The 21549-nt window shown below is 37.0% G+C and overlaps 2 protein-coding genes across 3 annotated transcripts in view; one reads left to right on the top strand and one right to left on the bottom strand.

The window, feature by feature from the left end:
• The window catches only part of AAMDC (adipogenesis associated Mth938 domain containing), a 45912-nt gene extending 43985 nt beyond the window's left edge, over positions 1-1927 (bottom strand). The window contains exons 1-2 of one of the 2 annotated variants that reach the window (XM_051987200.1): positions 1797-1927; positions 477-733 (exon numbers count right to left, since the gene is read on the bottom strand). The gene's annotated coding sequence lies outside the window, so the exon portion shown is untranslated. The remainder of the gene's footprint in view (positions 1-476; positions 734-1796) is intronic. The other variant, XM_051987199.1, reaches the window with a different exon arrangement.
• Positions 1928-2213: 286 nt separating this feature from the next.
• RSF1 (remodeling and spacing factor 1) overlaps positions 2214-21549 on the top strand; it is a 129030-nt gene continuing 109694 nt past the window's right edge. The window contains exon 1 of the mRNA XM_051987197.1: positions 2214-2595. Coding sequence (XP_051843157.1) covers positions 2418-2595 — 178 coding nt within the window. The 5' untranslated portion in view covers positions 2214-2417. The remainder of the gene's footprint in view (positions 2596-21549) is intronic.

The raw sequence follows: 21549 nt of genomic DNA, 5'->3' as shown, positions 1-21549 counted from the left end.
TAATATGTAAAGTGCTTTGTAAATCTTAAAGTATTGGCTATTGTTATTAATATGTAGTTTAGGAATCATTTACCAAGAGTTAAGAGGGAGGCAATCAATCAATAAACTGTTATTGGGTACCTACAATATGCCAGGCTCAGTGCTAAATCCTAGGAATACAAAGAAAAGCAAGTCAGTTGCTGCCCTCAAAGAGAGATAACAAATAAATAAATACAATCTACATCGAGAATAAATAGGAAATAATTAACAGAGGGAGTTGGGATTTTAGCTAGGATGTGAAAGAATCGGAGGTCAGGAGTTAGAGCTCAAGAGACATGGTTGGCAGCCACAGAAAATGCCTGGAGCTAAAAGATGGATAGTCTTATTAGTGTGAACAGTCAGAAGGTCACTTTCACTGGATCAAAAAGTATGTGGTGCAGAATAAAGGGCATAAAGATTGTAAAGGCAGAAAAGATCTAGATTATGAAGGGCTTTACCTGACAAATTGGAGATTCTGTAGGAGCAACTAGAGGAGATAAGGAAACAATGGAGCTAATTGATAGTGGGGTTGAAGAGAGGTTGGAAGGTCAGAATGCACATTAGGAAAATCATTTTGGTGACTAAATAGAGGGTGGATTGCAGTTGGGAGAGCTTTGAGGAAGTGGAACCCAACAGGAAGCTATTCCAATATTCCAGGCTGGAGAAGTCGAAGTCCTGCATTGAAGAGGTGGAGTGGCAATATCTAGAAAAAAAGCTGTGGAATAGATAATTGCAAAAATGAAATCCACAAGCCTGGACAAGGGATTGTATTATACAGGATGAGACCAAAATTTTGGAATTGGAGGATAATGGCTAGGCCAACAACTATGTATGAACAAAGTATATACAGTAAATGGAAAATAATCCAGAGGGAGGGCACTAGAATTCAGAGAGAATGGGAAAGGCTTTCTTTAGAAGGCGAGATTTTAGCCATAACTTCAGGGTCTGGGAGACAAAATGGGAAGGGGCATCAGAGGGAGCTCCGGGAGGAACCACAGACAGAGCTCGAGTTCTGGCAGACACCTTCCCCGTGCAAGCTGAGACGACTTTCCACCCCAAGACATGGAGGCGGGTCATGGAGTAGGAGAACGGGGGCCAGGCTAAGGACGGCAGGTGCCCCGAAGTGGCTGAAAGGCCAAGGGAATGACACGGAAACTCCGGGGTGTCTTCGGAGTCCGGAGAACCGTCAGTTCCCCAAGCCGGTGGGCTAAACCTCCACCTTCCCACCCACTTTGTAACTTTTCACTAAGTCAAGCACATTTTTTCTACGCCGAAAAGGGAGCTGGGGGCGGGCCAGCTCGGGCAAATCAGCTCCTTCCCCCCTCTGGATTGGTTCAGCCCTGGGGGGGGGGTGGGCGTTGGGTTACGTCTCAGCCCAGAGGTACAACACACAGGGGGCGGGGGGAAGAGGGAGAGACGTGAAACGCTGTGGGGGCGCAGTCCTATATGGGAGAGGGAAAGGCCCCTGCATGAGAAAGAGGTGACACCTCATGGGAGACAGCCTTGCATAGGAAAAAGGGGGGTGTGACACTTCGTGGGAAGAGGTAGTTCAGTGTGGGAGAGGGGGATAACACACCTAGTGGGGGGTAGTTCTGCTTCGAAAAGGGATACAGCCTCGTCAACTAGCCATAGGCCCCTCTTCTGGAGGGGGCGTGAGGGCCGAAGTCTGTCTGCAAACTAAAGGTGGCCCCCTCCCCATTAGTAGTCAGTTTTTCCTTTCCTCCCCTTCCCTCCCGTCTTCCTGGGAACCGAAGTCTGCGGCAACCCCACAAACTCACCCCACACGTCCGCGTTGGCTCAGTCCTGGAGCCCCAGGTCGAAAGTCCGGCTCCGGGTTTTCCCCGTCACTCCGGGGTTCCGCGGCTCTAGGAAGCCGAAAGCAGACTACAACCCAGGCCTCGCGGTCACGCTAGCTCCCGCCCAGCACCGTCCTTTCCACCATTCATCGCCCGCAGCCAACCTCCGGACCTCGAGGCCCCGCCTGCGGCTGCACACATTGGCCTCGCGATCTCTTCTCTCCTCCCCGCCCTTTCCGAAGTTCCGCCTCCATCTGCTGGGCTCTCGGCCACGCCTCCGCCGCGCGCTCACCTTGTTTTCATTCCTGCTGTCACATGAATCGGTGACTGGCAACGCGAGCTCCGAGCGGGAGGGGGAGATAGAAGGGGACAGGGAAAGGAGGGGGCGAAGGGAAGAGGTGGCTCCTCTGCCCTCAAAGGGTCCGGTTCTCGACTGCTCCCCGCGGCTGTGGTATTGTGGGATCGCGGCGACCTCGCCCCCCTCATCTCCGCGGCGAGGAGTTCGGCTCTCCAGCGCCCCCTGCCGTCCACCCCGCCGCGCTTAGCTGCCGGCCTCCCCCCTCTATCTCTCTCCACTCCTCCTCCTCCATCCTCCAGTCCAAGATGGCGGCGGCAGCGGCGGCGACGGCTCCTCCGGGCTGCCCCGGTTCGTGCCCCAACTTTGCCGTGGTCTGCTCCTTTCTGGAGCGCTACGGACCGCTGCTGGATCTGCCCGAGTTGCCCTTCCCGGAGCTGGAGCGGGTGCTGCAGGCTCCCACGCCCGACGCCGGCGATAGCGAGGGTAAGCGGAGCGGGCGAGCGGGCAGGCGAGCAAAGCGGCCCCGCGGCGGGAATAGGCCTGGGTTGCCTTTTCCACCCCGGCCTCGAGGAAGCAAATGACTACTTAGTCTGGCCCCAGGCCTCTCTCTCCCTTTCTGGTTCCCCGGAGAGGAGGAGAGAGGGGGCGGGGCGAGTACCCCCCCATGGGTGGGGGGGTTGGGCAGCAATTGGGGCGGGAGGGGGTTAGTGATAATTGGGGCGAGGGGAGGCTTGGTATTGTGTGCTGTTCTCCAGGGCCGGCGGTTCTTCCACCCCCGCTCCCTCCCGGACTGGGAAGGGGAGCGCAGGTTCCGGCCCTCCCTGCGCTTTCTCCGCCCCCTCTCCTAGCACCCCGGGGAGTCCGGGCCCAGCCCCTCTTCGGATCGCTCCCTACCTACACCCTTACCCTTATGCACACTCTCTGAGTCTAGCCACAGGGAAACGTGGTGCTTCTGGAACCCCCCTCCCATGTGCGCCCTCCCCCTGAAAAGTGTTTCCCTTCTCCATTTCTTCCTCCCTGCCCCCCTTCTCGTTGCCCCCTCCATCCCCCGCCCGCTTTATTCTTCTATGGCTCTTTGCTCCTGCTCCGAGTGGGGATGTCCTTCAAGACCCTTCTTTCAGAATCCCCCCATCTCCTGAAAGAATGGAGCCTGGGTTCTTGCTCCATCCGGCTCTTCCCGGAGGCGAGAAGGTGCCTTCCCCTCCCCCGCCCAGATGCATTGGTGTATTTCTCCACTTTCCCAGTTCTTCCCTCCTTTTTCACCTCTGGCTGCAGGGATGGAGGGAAGAGAAAGGAGTCGCTGTCCTCTTTCCCTCCCGTTTGCGGGGTGTGAGTGTGAGTGTGTGTGTATGTAGGGGGAGCGGTGGTAGGAGGAGGGGCTCGGAGAAAAGGGGTGGGGTGGGGGGGAACCGAGCAGAAGAAGGTGCTTGTTGCTCATGTTTCTCTCTGGGGCTGCTGGTCTATTATTGGTGTTCGCAAGTGGTGCTCCTTCCACATAAGGCCACCGCGCGAGTGCACGGCGCATGCTCGGCCCGGCCCCATTGAAACTTCCTGCTGCTGCCGCGGCTGCTTTGGCTAGAGCATCCCCCCTCCCGGTGCGTTGCTGCTCTAACCCTCATGCTTTTTGCCCATCTCTCCTGAACATTTCTTCTCAAAGACTGCCCTTTTGTTTTTGTGGATTGACACTTTATCATGAAGCTTCCTTGGGTTTCAGAAGGCACAATTTTTGAACGATTTGTCTTAAATTAGGTAACCATAGGATTAAAGAAAACCAGATATATGGAAGCTTAATTCAAAATAAGTCGGGAATGTTGCTAATATTATTCACTAGAGGAGGCTTTTAGGTAGTAAGCTCAAACTACACTTAAAAATTCAGTTGGTTGATTCAAATATAAAAAGTTTTGGGGGTAGTACATCCTGTAAAACAAGACCCCTTTTGTGCTTTTAGCAGAAGTATACTATGTGCAAAAAAACCTGGTTCAGACTGGAGCACTGTTTTATGCACTGTTGTTTTTAGGATGTATAGGGAAATGTTGGTGTCAAGTGTACCTCTTTGTGTTTGGAATTTAGAATTAACTTAGCCCAAATTCAAAGGCAAGCACAGCTTGTAGGGAAATATCGTTTGCAAGATAAGACAATTTGTCTTCCTCTCCCCTCTTCCCCAGTTTAGCCTGAGCTGCTCTTCTCCTTCCTCCCAGGTGACCTGTTTATACTAATTCCAGACAAAAGATGATAATATTGAGGATTAGCATATTGTATAAGTTATTTTACTGCATTAAAATCAGCCTGATTTTATAATGGTTAGAAGAGGAGAATCAAGATCTGATTCTGACACACTATGCCTATGTGAACTGAACAAGTTTTTAAACTAATTTTTAGTGCCTTAGCTAATTCTCTTAAATTTCTAACTTATTATCTATCATCATTGATATGAGTTTCCATAAGTGTTCCCTTACAACCTCCTAAAGAAAAAAAATCTCTAACTTTAGGTGGTAGACCAACTGCTAAGTAGAAGATGGTAAATCTAGACTGAGCTATGACTCTGCCCATACCATTACAGTGATCTTCTCTAACAGCCTTTCACAGTTTTTGTTGTTAAAGGGGATAATGACAGTGATTTTTTTTTTTTTTTTCAGACGGGATGTCTGGTAAGAATAGCTGCTCTCACAGGACTCTTTGAGGAAACCACTTCAAATCTTAAAGCATTTAATAAATTAGTTTCTTGTTAATGTTATAAAGCCCTTGGCAATGAACAGAGCTTATGGTTAAGGTAGTTTATGTTTTTTCTGTAGGGTGAATATATTATTTTGATCACGGACACAATCATTTATTTATTTATTTATTTATTTTTATTATAGCTTTTTATTTACAAGATACATGCATGGGTAATTTTTCAGCATTGACCCCTTGCACAACCTTCTGTTCGAACTTTTCCCTTCCTACTTTTCATCCTCTTTCCCAGATGGCAGGGAGACCAATAAATGTTAAATATGTTAAAGTATATGTTAAATACAATATATGTATTTATATCATGGATGCTATTTTAAACTTGGATAAAAGCTTTGTGTTGGGTTATAATATTAAAATATTTGCCAATTAAAAGATCAACATGAAGATATTTTAAGCAATTATGGAAATTTTTGTGAATGTGGTTTAAAACTTGACTTTTTCTGGCATAATTAAATTTGTCTTTTGATGTCTTTAATATATTTTTTTCAGTTACTAGTGTGTTAGACTTTTTAGTGAATTTGTATAGAGGTATAATATCCTCTGAATGGGACTATAGCTTTGTGTGAATAGTTAACAGTTTAAACATTGTGATAAGTCCTTCCATTTATAGTTGAACTTTGGATTGATGTCCTCATTTTGGATGCTGTTTTTTATAGAAATTTTACCAAAGTCTAGTAAATATTTTTTCTTAGGATCACAGAATTAGAAAGGATTTTACGGACCACTTTTATAATAGTGTTATGCAAACCTTTATTTTAATAAGCCAGATTAAAAAGAAATAGATAATAACAAATCATATAATAATTATAGCAAGAAATACGTATTATCTATGGAAGCTATTGAAGGTATTCAGTAGCAAAAAGAACTTGATAATTTTTAGAAGCTGCTAGTTGTTCTTATATCGTTTGAACATATGTAGTGCTTTCAGGTTTGCAAAGTACTTTCTCCACAACTGTCTCCTGAGATGAATAGTATAATTATTATTATCCTTAGTTTACAAATGAGGGCCATTTGCTCAGAGAGAAATGAAGGATCACAAAGTTATTAGTAAGTAGTTGAAGTGGGATTAAAACACAGGTGTTTTCCTGACTCCCAGCCTTCTTTCACTAGACTATGCTGTTTTAGCTAATCATTTGTGTAGTTGCTTCTTTTAAAATCATTAAACTTGGTCTTTTTTTTTTTTTTTCAGACTGTTAAATTTTGTACTGCTGCTGTAACATATTAAGGTTCCTGTAATGTATTCTCAAAATTGGCTTTTAATGAATTTTCAGAATTCATTTCTTCATTGAAACTGGACCATCAGCATTTTGCTTGATTTCAGGAGGCAAAAGTTAATTTCCTTTTTGGAAATTGGAGTTGACTATTATATATCATGATTTCTCTTAACAATCATTATTGTGTGGTGATGCTTTTTCAGATGCTTTTTTTGTACCTAGAAAAAAGTTACCCATTGATGCTATTGGAGCTGTTTGTTGCCATAAATGAAATCTGTCTTCAGATGCTTAAGCTGCCTTCTGGTTTTCTATTGTGACAGACTACCTTTGGTTAGCTGAAATGACAACATATTTCAGCTAATGAATATATTCTTTGCTCTTTGAAGAAAGAAATAGAAATTAGGGATAGAGAGAAGAGAAAGGAAAGACTCCTTCATACTAGGTATAATGTTTGAGGGACAAAAAAATCCCTGTTTTAGGGAATGGAAAGGACTTAAGCTCCTCTGTTTAAAACATTTCTATTAATGAAACAGTTATTTCCTCATTCTTATTTTGAATTATATATTTTAGAAATTTGACCAGGACCTGTTAGTGAGAAAGCTCACTGCATCATTGTATCTCCTGTAACTCATTTTCCAACTGGCAGCAGTTGGTGCTAAATGGAGCTCTAGGTCATGTAGTTGGAAAATGCATCTTGCAGTGATAGCTGCTGATCAATTTCTCAGTTAAAAGTGTGCGTTAAAAGTATGTGAAAATACTGTGTTTTAATAGGTATTCTGTTACCTTTATTAAAGGGGTCTATGGTAAACCATATTTGCACATATTGAAGGAGAAAATTGAGACAGTTATCTAGAATAATTTAGGTTCAAAAATATATTTTTACTTTTCAATTATTTATGTAGTATAGGCAAAGTATCTATATGATTTATCAAGAAAATATCTACACTTCTCCAATGTATGAGGTGGACAAAGTTTTATTTCATGTAACTTTTTAATTGGCAAGTGCTGTTCTAAATTACTTATGGTTTTCTGTTTGTACAATAGGTCAGATGCTTTTACATATGAATTCCATTGAACTGATAGTTTTGTTGTGTTGATTATTGCACGAAATAAGTAATTTATAGCTTACATTTTCTATATTTTTGTTATATTGATTATTTTACAAATGACCAGACTAATTTATAGCAGTTTCATTTGGAGTGTCCTCTTATGTCAGCTAAAACTAATATAATATATATTTATCATAATATGTTGGTCTTTTTTGGTATGTTTTAAGCTGGGATTTCATCTCCGCAGGGAATTTCTGGTACCTAAATAAGGCAACTCATCTGTACTTTTTGGTATGGTTTTTTTTTTTTTTTTTTTTTTTTTTTGCAGGGATATACTAAAAAGTAGCTAAGTGATGTTTCTGGTCATGTGTACTACTTAGGAGTAGGATTTTGTACTAAGGTTTTTGGGATTTTGAGGCTTTTCTGTGCCATACTGCTTATAGCTTACTATCAGATAAAAATAGATGTAATATATGTTTCTTGTTATACTTTATTTTATATTATTTTTAAATGATACAAATGATAAAAAAATTTGATACTACAGCATTGCATTTGCCATGTTTACAAACATAGTTTATCTTACAATTTGCTTCTAGTCTGTTCTTTTTAACTATTCATTGCCTCTTGCCTTCAAAAATGCTCTGTGCTAGCAGTTATGTGATACATATTTTCAGGTACAGTACCAAAAAAACTAGCTGATTGATCCCTATCCTTAGAAATGAGCATTTTTCATCTTCTTTGTAAATGTGAAAGAGTTGTTTTTTTTTTTTTTTTTTTTTCCTGTCAAGTTCTGATCTATCCTTGTTTGTCTTTCATTCTTGAGAGGATGATGACATCAGGGATGTAATGTCATGACATGAAAGTGAATTGGAGTTTAGTGAGGGAGGGCTGTGCAAAGTCAACAGACTGATTTTCTCTTCCAGAGCCTTTTAATTCAGTAGTAAGATATAGATTAGGATCACTGGAAATGGCCCTGGAAAAGTGGGAGACCTTAGCCTTTTAAATTTTAAGTTTAGGTCTTCAACAGATCTCAGTTTGACTGAGGCTCTACCCAAATCTGTGATTAAGATTAGGTTAAGAATTGAGGCTCAGAATGGCTTCTTTTATCTAGTCCAAAAAAAAAAAAAAAAAAAAGAGAGAGCCATTTGGGAGAGGAAGACCCTCAGGATTTCTGTCCTAAACTGAAACAATTGCTTGGGGCCCATACTAGGAGCAGTTGGGGCTTGACTTGGGACCTGTTGTTGGCCAATCCGTGAGAGACCAGTGATTTGGTTTTAAGGCTTGGTCCTTAAGCGAGAAATCTAAGTAGAGGCATCCCCAGCTTGCCTGTTTTCTCTCTGGCCAATAGACCCCAATAGCTCTGGAGGGGAAAATGGCCCTTCCCTTACTGAAATATGGTTCCCTCGAATGTCATGGCAACCCCTTCCTGATGTTGAAGAACGACAGACAACAATAACATGTATAACCTGTATCATATTGTTTGCTATCTTGGGAAGAGAGGGAAGGGAGAGAGGGAAGGGAGAGAGGGAAGGGAAAAAATTGACATACAAAATCTTACAAAAAAGAATGTTAACTATCTTTACATGTAATTGGAAAAATTTAATGCTATTGATTTTTTTTTTTTTTTGAAAGAAATCTACCTTGTAAACCCCAAGATGTCTGTTTCAGAGATCAAAAATTTTTTCACTCCCTTTATGTAGAATACCTGCAAATTTGATGGACAGAAGAAAGGGAAAGAAAGACATCAAAAAAGCTATGTTGCCCATCTGACAGTTCCAGTTGAGTCTTGAGTGGGACAGCTTTGCTTTGTCCTTCCTTCTCAAAGAGGATCATGACATCAGGAAGGGGATGCCATGACATGCAGGTGGATTGAATTAAGTGAGGGGAGGCTGTTCAAGGTCACCTCCCTCACTTTGTCCCCCAGAGCCAGCTAGATCCAGTGGCAGGATATAGATCAGACTAGAGCTGGCCCTTTATGCAGATTTTAGGGTAGGATGACTGTGCCAAGGTGTCCCACTTCAGTGTGGCATTTTTAGCAGAGGAATGAAGTCAGGGTTTTGAATACAAACAAATTTAGCCAAGGTCAGTTCCATGTTATTTAAAAAAAAAGGTTGTATTCCAAAATATAAAATTTTTGAATCATGCCACATTAACCCGCTTAAATTAATAAAGAAGAATAATTTTGTGAGGTGCACTTAAGGGGAAAATATTTCAATGTAATATCTTCTATTTATAAAAGCATCTGCTTTTTTCTTTTCAAATTGATGGTTTAAATTTTAATCCTCATAAAATTATGAGCTTTTCATTGTTTTAAATAAGTTGCTATCAATTATAAATTTATATTTCCATCTAATGTCAGAATAACTTTTAGGGTAATATTTTTTTCATAGCTTAAATAGATGTTTTTCTATTCACTTCAACAAGGAGAAATGTAATTATTTTTTAACTAAATGTTTTAATCTTTGGATTAGAAATAAAAATCTAGGATATAGTTATCTAGTAGTAGTCTTAACAGTTAGGAAGTTAAATATTAGATGTTCATCTCTGTTGTGTTTGCAAATAGATTTAGAGTCTGCATAAATGCTAATTAAGTACTTAGAGTCCCCTCTGAATGAAAAAATTAGTAGAACTTGCATCTTATTTTACCCAGAACTTAGCAAAATACTTGATACTTTGCCAAGTTTGGTGTTCTGTGAATTTGATGTGGTCTTGCTGTCTTGTTGGTGAAGATGATGTGATTAATAGTACCTTATAGGTATTAATGGGTGATTAGTCTTAGATTTTTCTTTAGGGTTTTATAATAATCCCCCCCAAATAAAATGAAGTGAACATACAAATAATAACCAGCTTTTGTGATTAAAAAAAAAGATTCATTTTATTTTGACTCAGGTTTGGTTAAATTGGGTATTTAGCTGCAACTGGTGATACTTTTCCAAGTGAATCCTAAAGTTTTACTGATAGCTGTGTACTTAAGATTCTGCCTTGCTTTTTTTTTTTTTTTTTTTTCACAATTGATTTTGTCACTGTGTGAACCTAATTTTTCTTTCTTTAGCCTTACATTTTGGCAAACATTAAGTGCTTTTTGTGTGAAAAGGCACTTGGAAGTCCGAGCATAAACATTTGTTTAGTACCTACTGTGTGCCAACCACTATGCTAAAAACTCTCTACAAACTTATTTGATCTGTCCGGGGATAGAATTATTTAAACAGTTTCTCCCCTTAATATTTTAGTTTCTGGAGATCTGGGACTGAGTAGCAACATGTAAGAGAGGATAAGTAGAATACAATATATTTTGTGGAGGGACAGCATTTATAAATTAGGGATTTCAGAAAATATTTTAAGTAGAAGAGGATATCTGAGTTAAAAATAAATCTTTAACAAGGCTCAAGATTTTTAAGAGATAGAAATGAAGGGAGTTCTTACTAGCCATGAATGATATGCCTGTGGGAAGGCAGAACTAAGAGAAAGAATACTGAATTCTGGTCACAGCAAGTAGCTTGTTTGATTAGAATATAGAATGTGACAAGTGGGAGTACTAGAAAAGGAGTCTGAAAAGGTAGTCTACAGACAAGGAGTATTATTTAATCAAAGGCAATAGAGAGCCACCAGGGGACTTTGAGCAGGGGAATGAAGTCAGATCCCTCCCCCAAATTAGAAAGATTATTTTGGTAGCTATAGGGAGGATCCATGGGAAGGGGAAGTCTATTAATTATTCTTTTTTCATATGTCACCTCTGCTCCCATAGCTACTACTTTTAGTTCATCTTTATCACTTCTTTCCTGGACAGTTGCAATAGCTTCCTAATTGATCCTTCTTCTCTATGTCATTACCATAATGATTTTTCTGAAGTGCAGGTCTGACCTGACAGTTCCAGTGGCTTCCTTTTACCTCTCAAATGAAATATAAATTCCTGTCTGGCATTTAAAGGCCTTTACAACCTGCTTCCAACCTATCTCTGTAGGCTTATTAGACCATGTACCTTCATAACCCTCTTTTTATAGTACATTCACAATGACCTTGCTATTCTTAACACATAACAATGTCTCCTGTCTCTCAATTTGAACAAACTTAAGCTGGGGTTTGGAATGTATTTTCTCATGTTGGCCTTGTAGTATCTTCTCAGTTGTAATGCTCCCTTCCACATGAAACCTGTACTGTCTTCCCCAGTGCTATCCTCCCCAAATTATCTGATATTTGGTTAGTATGTATTTATAAATGTATTGTGTGTGTATATATATATTGCCTCCTTCTATAGAATGTAAACTTGCCATTGTCTGGTTATTGTGTTTTTTTCTCTGTATCCCTAACATTTAGTACATTTATTGATACATAGTAGGTGTTTAGTGATTGCCTGAAGTAGAGAGATGAATTAGAAAGCTATTGCAGTAATCCAGGTGAGAGGTTTTGAAATACTGGAGTAGGATGATGTCTTATGTCCATGTGACTAAAGAGAAAGGAAATGGGCTGAGTTGTGATTTGGAAGTATAACTGACAAAACTTGGCATGCGGTTGGATATATGGGTTGTGTATTGGGGAGAGAAGAGGGAGGTAAGGATGCCAGGGTGGTAAACCTGAGTGGATAAAAGAGAGGCAAAGCCCTTCACATGGACAGGCAAGTGTCGAGGAAAGGTAGATACACAGGTGTCACGTTCTGTTTCAGACACGTTGAATTTGAGGTGACATTTGCCATAGGATCATAGATTAGAGATGGAAAGGACCTAGAAACTGAGGCCCACAAAGATTGTGAATTATCTAAGACAGTAAGGATAGTGACTGAGCCAGCATTTGGAACTCAGGTTCTCTTGACTTAAGATTCATCACTCTATAGCACTTGGGTCAAGATGCCTAGGTAGGACTGTGGATTGAAATTCAGAAGCATTAGGCCTGGATATTACAGTTATGGGAGGCCTCTTATATATGTAATAATTGAACTTATGAGTGCTGATAAGAGTGGAAGGAAAGATCCTAGAAGGGCCAGAGATGGACAATGAGTAGAATTACATAAGAGCAAATAGGTCCAGGAAAATGGGAATGAAAGGTGATTGGGGAAGAGAAAATATTGAAAGGTAGCAGGGAAGTGAAAGAGCAGGGAACAGACTGGAAAGGTGTGTCTGATCTGAGTGTGATATAGGTGAAAGGGAGGATATAGAGAAGCTGCAAAGATCATAGGAGGGTGATGATGTAGAGATTGACTTTATCGACATGGGAGAAGAATGTTGACATTACTTATTTGGAGAGTACCTGAGATGGATAACGTTTAAAAAGAGGAAAAGAAGAAGTTGGTGCTTTGGAAGTTAGTAAGAATCAAATACATTATGAAGTCCATTTATTAGCTCAGAATCAAAATTGTGTAGTATAGTAGGATCCCACCTCTCATCCATCCCACCTCTTTTCCTGCCTTTTATTCTGTTGTTGCATCTGCTGCCTCTAGATAAGTAGTCAACCTCAAATAGAAAAGATCCCTGTTGGCCACATGTTGACTAGAAAACCACAAGTAACATTATACATGTTGTCTTATGTTTTAAAATAATTTTGTTAAACATTTCCCAATGATGTTTTAATCTGGTTTAGGCCACTCAGAGAGTTGGACCTCTCTGCCCTAGAACACTTACCTCTAAAGAGCATGGTCCTAGGACATTTAACTTATCCAAGCTGTGGTAATGGGTGAGTGGATAAGCACAAATTCACTTAAACCTTCTCTGTTAGCTAAAAAGATCATGTTTCACATTCCCATCTGACTTTCTTTACTGGCCATCTACACAACCATAAAATGAATCCTTACTCATTGCTTTATAGAAAGAATTTGTTAGTCAGTTTACTATGGTTCTAGCCTGACAAAACAACTATCTCTTTTCCTAAATGTATTCCCTTATTAGAATATAAGCCTCCTGAAGGTAGGGATTGTGTTGCTTTTGTATTGAGATCACTAGGTGGGTTCCTGTTAAAATACTGGGCCCTGAGACAGCTGCACGTCTTTGAACTTCTAACTATCCAATTCTGTTTTTCTTTTCTTTTTTCACTTGCCTAGGATCACATAGGTAGGAAGTGTTAAGTGTCTGCGGTCAAATTTGAACTCAGGTCCTCCTGACTTCAGGGCTGGTGCTCTATCCATTGCGCCACCGGAACTGTCCCATGGTATTTCCTCTTAAAGTCAAAGTGGACTTTAGGATTCAAAGACCCTCATGACCCTTTTCAGTATGTTCTTTTGTATTCTACATATATTGTGTGTCTCATAAGTGCTTTTTAAAATTTATCAATTAAATCTGACTCCAAATACTTAAATATTCCAAATTCTACATGTAATTAAAAAAAAAAAACTTTAAAAAAATAAGTAGAACAACTTTTAAGAAGAGATGTATGAGTGACAGGTTAATTTTTTTATTTGCTTCCTAAAAATTTCTTATTAAATTTTCCTTCTTAACCTTTTGCTGTCCCTTCCAGCTAGAATGACATTTCTATTACATGAATCATGGTTAATTCACTGGAACTTTACTACTATGTGAGATCTCACCACTATATAATATATTTTCTGCCCCTGGGCTTTTCTCTCTGACAGTTATCTTTTGGAATAGGACAAAAAATTTTTCCTTGTTAGACAAAGAAATAACTTAAATTGTAATAGATTTTCTCTAATGATGTCCAAATTATTGAGGGCTTTCCAAGTAGCTTTTGTCTATGTGAACTATATACATACTTATCATTTCAGAAATTTAACTATCTTTAAGTATTATTATGAAGACAGTTTTGACCTGAATGATGTCTGGGGAGAATTTTGGGCAACTTCTGAGATACCCATGCAACACTTTCAGAACTATTGCCAAAACCAGTGAAATCAGTCTAAATGCTTGCAGAAATAAATTGCTCCTTGCTGATCTTGTCCATACATGAAGACTGTTCTGTATACTTTCTTTTATTTCTCTGTTCCCTGGTTTCCCTCTCTTTTTACTTTTCTTACCTGATGAAATAGTAACTAAAGTAACATAAGAATAAAAAGTAATATAAAAATTATACATTAAAGAATGTATAATTGTCTTACTATTTTATAGGTTTTGGCTTTATTAAAATATAATGACTACACATACATATATATGAAATATTTTTTATTAAAGCCTTTTATTTTCTCTCTCTATATATATATATATGTATGTATATATATATGTATGTGTGTGTGTGTATGTATGTATATATATATATATATATATATATATATATAATGAGTAATCTTCAGCATTTATCATTACAAAATCTTGTGTTCTAAATTTTTTCCCTCCCTTCCCTCCTGCTCTGGATAGCAAATAATCCAGTAGATGTTAAATATGTGCAATTCTTCTATACATATTTCCATAAATATCATGGTGCCCAAGAAAAATCAGTTCAAAAAGAAAATAAATGAGAAAGAAAACAATGCAAGCAAACAACAAAAAAGAGTGAAAATACTCTGTTGTGATCTACACTCAGTTCCCATAATCCTCTCTCTGGGTACAGATGATTCTTTCTATTACAAGTCCATTGTGACTGGCCTCATTGTTGAATAGAGCTCCGTCCATATATGGTATATTCTAATATGAGTGTGTATATTATTTTCTCTGAAACAATAAATTGCCACTTAGATGTTTCTAAGTGATCAATGTTTTGATTTGTGCCTTTTGTTGTCCAGTTATTTTAGTCACATCCAACTCTTCATGACTCCATTTTGGGGTTTTCTTGGCAAAAAGAGATTTATTTCCTGTTTAACTCATTTTATAGATGAGGAACTGAGGCAAACATGGTTACATGATTTGTCCAGGGTTATACAAATAGTGTCTAAGGCTTGTTTTGACCTCAATCATGATAGATCTTCTTGATACCAAACCCAATGCTCTATCCACTTCGACATCTAACTGTGATAGGTTTCTATAGGTCTCATTTGTTTTTTGTTAATTCTCTATTAGATTTTAGATCTTCATCAAAGATAGTTTGCAAATACTTTCCCTAATTGATAATTTTTCTTCTCCCAGTTGCATTGATTTTATTCATGAAAAAGCCTTTCAACTGAACATAATAAAATTATTTTATCTTTTGTAATCATCTCATCTCTTTTTTGGTTAAGAATTCTCCCCTACCTTTACCCTTTTAGCCATGACAGGTATGTGAAATGGTGTGACTTCTAATATTCAGGTTGTGTATTCATTTTGAGCATGTTGGTCTAACCTTAATTTCTCTCTTTCTTTTTTATTAAAGCTTTTTATTTACAAAGCTTATGTATGAGTAATTTTTCCAACATTGATCCTTGCAAAATCTTTTTTTTCCAGATTTTCCCCTCCTTCCCCTACCTCCTCAACAACATGTTAAATATGTTGAAATACATTTTAAATCCAATATATGTATACATATTTTTACAGTTATCTTTCTGTACAAGAAAAATCAGATCAAGAAGGAAGAAAAAGAAAAACTGAGAAAGGAAACAAAATGCAAGCAAATAACAGAGCGAGAATGCTATGTTGTGTTCCACACTCTCTTCCCATGGTTCTCTCTCTGGGTGTAGATGGCTCTCTTTATCACTGAATGAGCAGAACCCCTAACCTTAATTTCTGCCAAACTTTTACTAGAGGATGTTGTCAAATAGGAGTCCATTAATTAATGTTGTTGAATTTATTAAAGACTATGCTATTTTATTCAGTTGCTTTTGCTCTTAAGTATCTTATTTGTCTAATAAATTTTTCTGTTTTTTTTTTAAACTAGTGCCAAATAGTTTTTGAAGATTATTGCTTTATAATCTAGTTTGATTTGGTACTATTAGACTCCTTCTCCCTCCCCCCCCCTCTTTTTCTCAATCATTTCTCTTTCCAATTCTTGATGTTTTAAGAATTTTGTTTAATCCCCTAAAACAATAATCCTTTGGTAGTTTGATATGACACTACTACATCTATAGATTAATTTAGGAATTATTATAATATTTATTTCATTAATATGGCCCAGTAATGAGCAATTAAAATCTCTTAAATCTGTCTTTTTTTTTTTTTTTTTTTTTTTTTTTTTGTAGAGAGTATGTTCTTAGTTGTATTGTATTCTGTGTGTCTTGGTAGGTAGTGAATTTATTTTGAAGATTCCTGCTGAATCTTGTTAGCAATTTAAAAAAAAATTGAAGACTTTGTGGATTTATTTTATTTCCTGATGCTTTTCTAAGATTAATTTTAAATATAATTTCTAATATTCTTTAGTTATCATAAGATTTGATAATATCTCTTTGCCCATGCTTATGGCATCACTTTCTTTGATTAATTGGAAACCCTGTCCTTTAGATCTCTGTATCTTGATCTAGGTTAGGTACTGCATATCATATCAAAGAAAAGTTAATATTCTCCTATAGTTTTTAAGTGTTTTAAACAGATAAGAATCCTGTATTTTGTCAAAAACTTTTTGTATATATAATAAAATGATTTGGATTTTTTTTGTTATTATTTGGTCTATTATGCATATACATTTTCTACTGTTGTATTGACTTCACATTCCTGATATAAATCATAGTTTATGGTGGATGGATATCCATCTTATGAGATCTCAACTCTGAAAGTCATATCTTCTCAGTACTAACTCTTCCTAGATCCTTCACATAAAGATGGTACTCAGGGCAGTGATCTTATTTCCCACCTGGCTGTAGGACATCATCATAATTACTCTTTCAACTCCCAACCCCCTTTCAGTTCTTTTTATGTGTTCTCTTCCCTTGTTAGATTGTGAGCTTCTTGAAGACAGGATTGTCTTTTGCCTTATACACACACACACACTATCTACCTTTGTTCCTACCTCCCTAGCTTCCTCCTTTCTTGCCTTCCTCCCTCCCTCCCAATTTAGCACAATACCTGGTATATAGTAGGTATTTAATAAATGTTTACTGAGTGACTTATATTAGAAATATTGCTTATTGTTATCTCTTTCTGGCATATTTGTCTTATAAAAGAAATTTAATAGGATGGCTTTTCTTTTTCTTTTTTCACCCAAATAATTTATGTAAAATTGTATTTAATTGCTCTTTGAATGTTTGATAGAACTCACTTGTAAATCTGTGATTCTGGAAGATTTTTCTTTGACAAGTTCTTTATAGCTTGTTCAGTTTCTTTTTTGGAGATTGAATTATTTAAATTTTTAAAAATTTCTTTTGTTAATATAGATATTTAAAATTTTTTGTAACTCAACTTCATTTAAAATTTAATTTGTTAGCATATGAGGCAAAATAATTTATAATAATTTTATTTCTTTTTTATTGCAAGTTCTCCTTTTTAGTTATTAATTTTGGCAGTTTGGTTCCCTTTTCCTCCCTTCTTTTCTGTATTCCTATCTCCCTCCTCATTAGAAAAGATACTGTATTTCATGAATTTAGTGTTTTTTTAAAAACATTTTAAAAGTTTTTCAAAATCCATTCATTGAGGATGGTTGTTGGGAGTTGCAGTTTTGTTAACGTATTTGATTTTAAGAATTTCTATTTTTGTATTTTGTTGGGATTTTTATATTTCTTTTTCTAGTGTTTTCATACTTAATTTTTTGTTTTTTGAGGATGTTTTTGGTCTCTTGATAAGGAAAATATTTATAAATTAAAAAAAATAAGAACAGTTTTGGTTCCATCTCCAAAATTTTGTTGTGTTGTATTAGTGCTATTATTTTCTTTAATGAAATTATGTGTAGTTTCTAAAATTGTTTTTTGATAGTTAATTTTTTAGGGTTAAATTATTTAGTCTCCATTTAAATTTGAATCTTTTCTTTAAATACCCTTTATTGGTTTTAATTTTTGTTGTATTATGGTCAGTAAAAGGTGCTTTCAACTTTTGTTTTTGTGCATTTGTTTGTGAGGTTTTATGCCCTTATCATGTCATCAATTTTTGTAATGAATATCTGGGAAGTATGTATATTCTTTCTGCCTTCATTTAGTATTTTTCATCGATTTAGTTCGTCTAACTTTTCTAAAATTCTATTAGTCCTTAATTTCTTTGTCTCATTAGATTTTTGTCTCATTTTGAAAGCAGCACATTAAAGTTCCCAGTGCTTGTATAGATTTTCTTTTTATCTCCCATTCTAATCCTATTAACTTTCATTAAGTACTTAGATATTATACATGTATGTTATCTTTTTTGGCTATCTTTTTACTATTGGCTTTTTTGGCATCATGAATGTTATTTTTAATACAACTGGGGTATAATACATATTTCTCAAACTATTTTAACTTCATTTATCTTGATCATGTTTCTTAAAAATTTTTATTGTTGGATTTGGCTTTTCATGTTAGCCTACATTTTATGGGTGACATTCACATTTGTAGTACAATTATTAATTGTGAAATTTTTTTTCTGTCACATCCTTTGAAAGTGTTCATTGATCCCTTCTTTACAAAGGAGGTAGAAAAAGATAAGGAATGTGTTCTCTACTCAACCTATAATTAAAGTGTGCTATCCTTGATTTTTCCTAGATCAGACCCGGTTTTTATGCTCCTTTTAAAAAAACTGATCCACTCTCTAAAGTTTTTCTTGTGACTTTGTGATTTGATTTTTATCCTCTCTTGTAAACAAACAGAAATTACCTGTTTTTCTTTAGAGTTTAGTATATTTTAATTTCAAAGTCAAGTTTAACCCCCCTTCAGATAAAAGTGAAGTTCATATTTTGCCCTATTTCCCTCATTCTTAAATTATGTATAAATATTCTTTTTTGTGCACTTTAATGAGGAATGCTCAGTGAGTTCTCACACATTTTTTCTTCTTTCTTCACTCTTTTCCTTCTCATAACTAGTTTTCCTGTTGTTTCTCTAGATTCAGTTTTTCCAGTTACTTTTAGTGTCCCTATGGCCACACCATTTTCTTAACTCCTTGGACTTATATTAAACCATATTATTTTTTTCATTGTGTGTGGTATTTTCTTTTTGCTGAAATCTTATTACACTTTCTGGTAACCTTTTAGATTCTTTAAAAAAGTTGTGCTAAATTTTTATTATTCTTGGCATCCTATGTATTAATTTCAAGAAATTCATAACCTTGACCTAAGAAGTTTTTAAATTGTTGTGTTAAATTTTTTTTCACTCCTGTTGTCTTTTCTTCCTTCCCCCTCAAATTCCTAAACCTCTTCCCCAATGAAGGAAAAAAAAATAGCCTGAAAACTTTTCTTTAATATATCTCTGCATAACCTAGCAAAACAAATTCCCAAGCTATGTCTGAAAATGTATATCTCTGTAGATGTTTTAAATTTGCCCCCCTGTCAGGAATTGAAAGACATATTTCATTTTTATTCTTTTGTTCTTGTATTTTATCATTGTTTTAAAATGAGGTCTTAAATCTTTCAAAGCACTATAGTGAGTTTTTTTTTTTTTTTTTTTTTTTTTTAAATCTCAACTAGCATTTATATAGTACTTTAAGGTTAACAAAGCATTTTACTTGTTAATCTCATCCGGTTCTCACAGCAGTCCTGTTAGGTAAATCCTATTTTACAAGTGAAGAAACTGAGGCTAAAAGATTAAGTGACTTCTAAAGTTGGCTTTGAACTCCAGTCTTCTTAGTTACAAATCCAATGCTTTTACCTACTATATCATGTAGTTGCTTGTATAAAATGTTAGCTATTTACATTATGAAATCTTTTTTTTTTTTTTTTTTGCCTTTGTGTTTAAAAAATTTTGAACTTAATATGCATCAGGTAAAATGATCTTTTCCACGTAGAAAGCAACAGAAAAAAAGAGGATTGCATTTGCAGCTGTTATTAGATATATTAATTATATATAAATATATTATTACAGGGGCAGCTAGGTGGCACAGTGGATAGAGCATCAATCCTGAAGTCAGGAGGACTTGAGTTCACATGTGGTCTCAGGCATTTAACACTTCTTAGCTGTGTGACCCTGGGAAAGTCACTTAACCCTAATTGCTTCAGCAAAAAATGTGTGTGTGTGTATGTGTGTAAATATATATATATATATATAATTATTATTATTATTATTACATAGATTTCTTTGCCTTTGTTAGCAAGAATTTTGATTTTTTTTTTCCCCAAAGCTGACGTCACATTTGTATGTTCTCCATTTGATTTTTTTCTGTGCTCTTAAAAAAATTTCAATAGCTTTCTTTCTAAATTCCTCCACACCTATTATTGATAAGGTCTAGATTTAGGGAACCAAAATGAGATTAGGGTTTCTGGTTGTCAGGAGTTGAATGATAAGGTCTAGTGGCCGGTTTGGGGTTCAGGGAACCAAATGGAGAGGTTTGACTCCCCTGCACCCCCTTGGGATTCGGCACAAGGATAGGAAGTTTTGGGGACTCCCTTCTGGTGGTGCAGGGATTCTCTGTAAAGGAAACCTGAAAACCTAGATTGATAAAAGAGGTTTATTATAGGGGTTGACAGAAAGGCATAAAGTCTGGTTAGGGAAATAGGTGAGGGTAAAGAGAGGGTGGCATTGAAAAAGAATATTCCAGTGGGCAGAGGCGCTTGGCATAGCAACCATGACATAGCTGGCATGTTTAGAACCGCTGCAAAGAGAGGATTTTAGATTGGCTCTTTTATAATAGTAGCTTTGGCTATCAGCTGAAGGGAACTCGGGGATGGAGTTGTACAAGCTGGGTTTCAGCTTGAACTGAATTTGAATAGAATTCAATGAGCTTAGGACTGAACCGGCCTCACCTGGACAACAGAATGAAACTGTTTGTCCCTCAGGTGGGGTCCCTCACTGAGGCAGAGTTGAAAGAGATTTTCTCCTTTAAGGATTTTTAGAGTTTCGGGGTCCCTTCTTCATTATGATAACTATCCTATTGCAAACTACCCTTTCCACATCATCTCCTCTTTGCCAACAATTCATAGGGGAAAACTTCCATAAAAGTACATGGTCAAGCAAACAAATTCCTGCGTTGGCCATATCTAAAATTCACGTATTTGCGTTTTGAGCTCATTGCCCTTATCTCTCCTGAGGTGAATAACATACTTTATTATTGATTTTCCAGAGATTGGTCATGGCATGCATCAGAGTTCTTTATAAGTTTTTTTTTAAGCTGTTTTTCTTTATAGCGTTATACATTTTTTTTCCTGGATTTCATTTATTTCACTCTGTATTCATTAATACAATTCTTCCTAGGTTTTTCTGAACTTAACTCTCTTAATCATTTTTATGGCACAATAGTTTTCCCTTATATGCTTTTGTCATGATTTTTCAGCCATTCCTATTCCTTGTGTGGAATGGAGAGATAAAGTGAAGAACTTAGAGGAATGTTTAAATTCTTTTTCTGTATTTTTAAAATTATTTCTATGTCTTTGTGACCTGCATAAGTATGGTGTGTGCAAGCCAATATTTACTTAAAACTTAAGCTATATTTACTTAACCAGAAATGATGAAATTTATCCTTTTTCAGTGTTATCAATATTTAGATTATTAAATGCCGTCAGCTCAGTATGTCATTCAGGAAGTTTGAAGGTCTGACTGATGATTCCTCTCCGAATCAGGG

The sequence above is a fragment of the Antechinus flavipes genome, chromosome 3 (genome assembly GCF_016432865.1).
Source record: "Antechinus flavipes isolate AdamAnt ecotype Samford, QLD, Australia chromosome 3, AdamAnt_v2, whole genome shotgun sequence".
In the NCBI taxonomy this organism is placed as follows: domain Eukaryota; kingdom Metazoa; phylum Chordata; class Mammalia; order Dasyuromorphia; family Dasyuridae; genus Antechinus; species Antechinus flavipes.
This window is presented reverse-complemented; position numbering and strand designations above follow the sequence as displayed.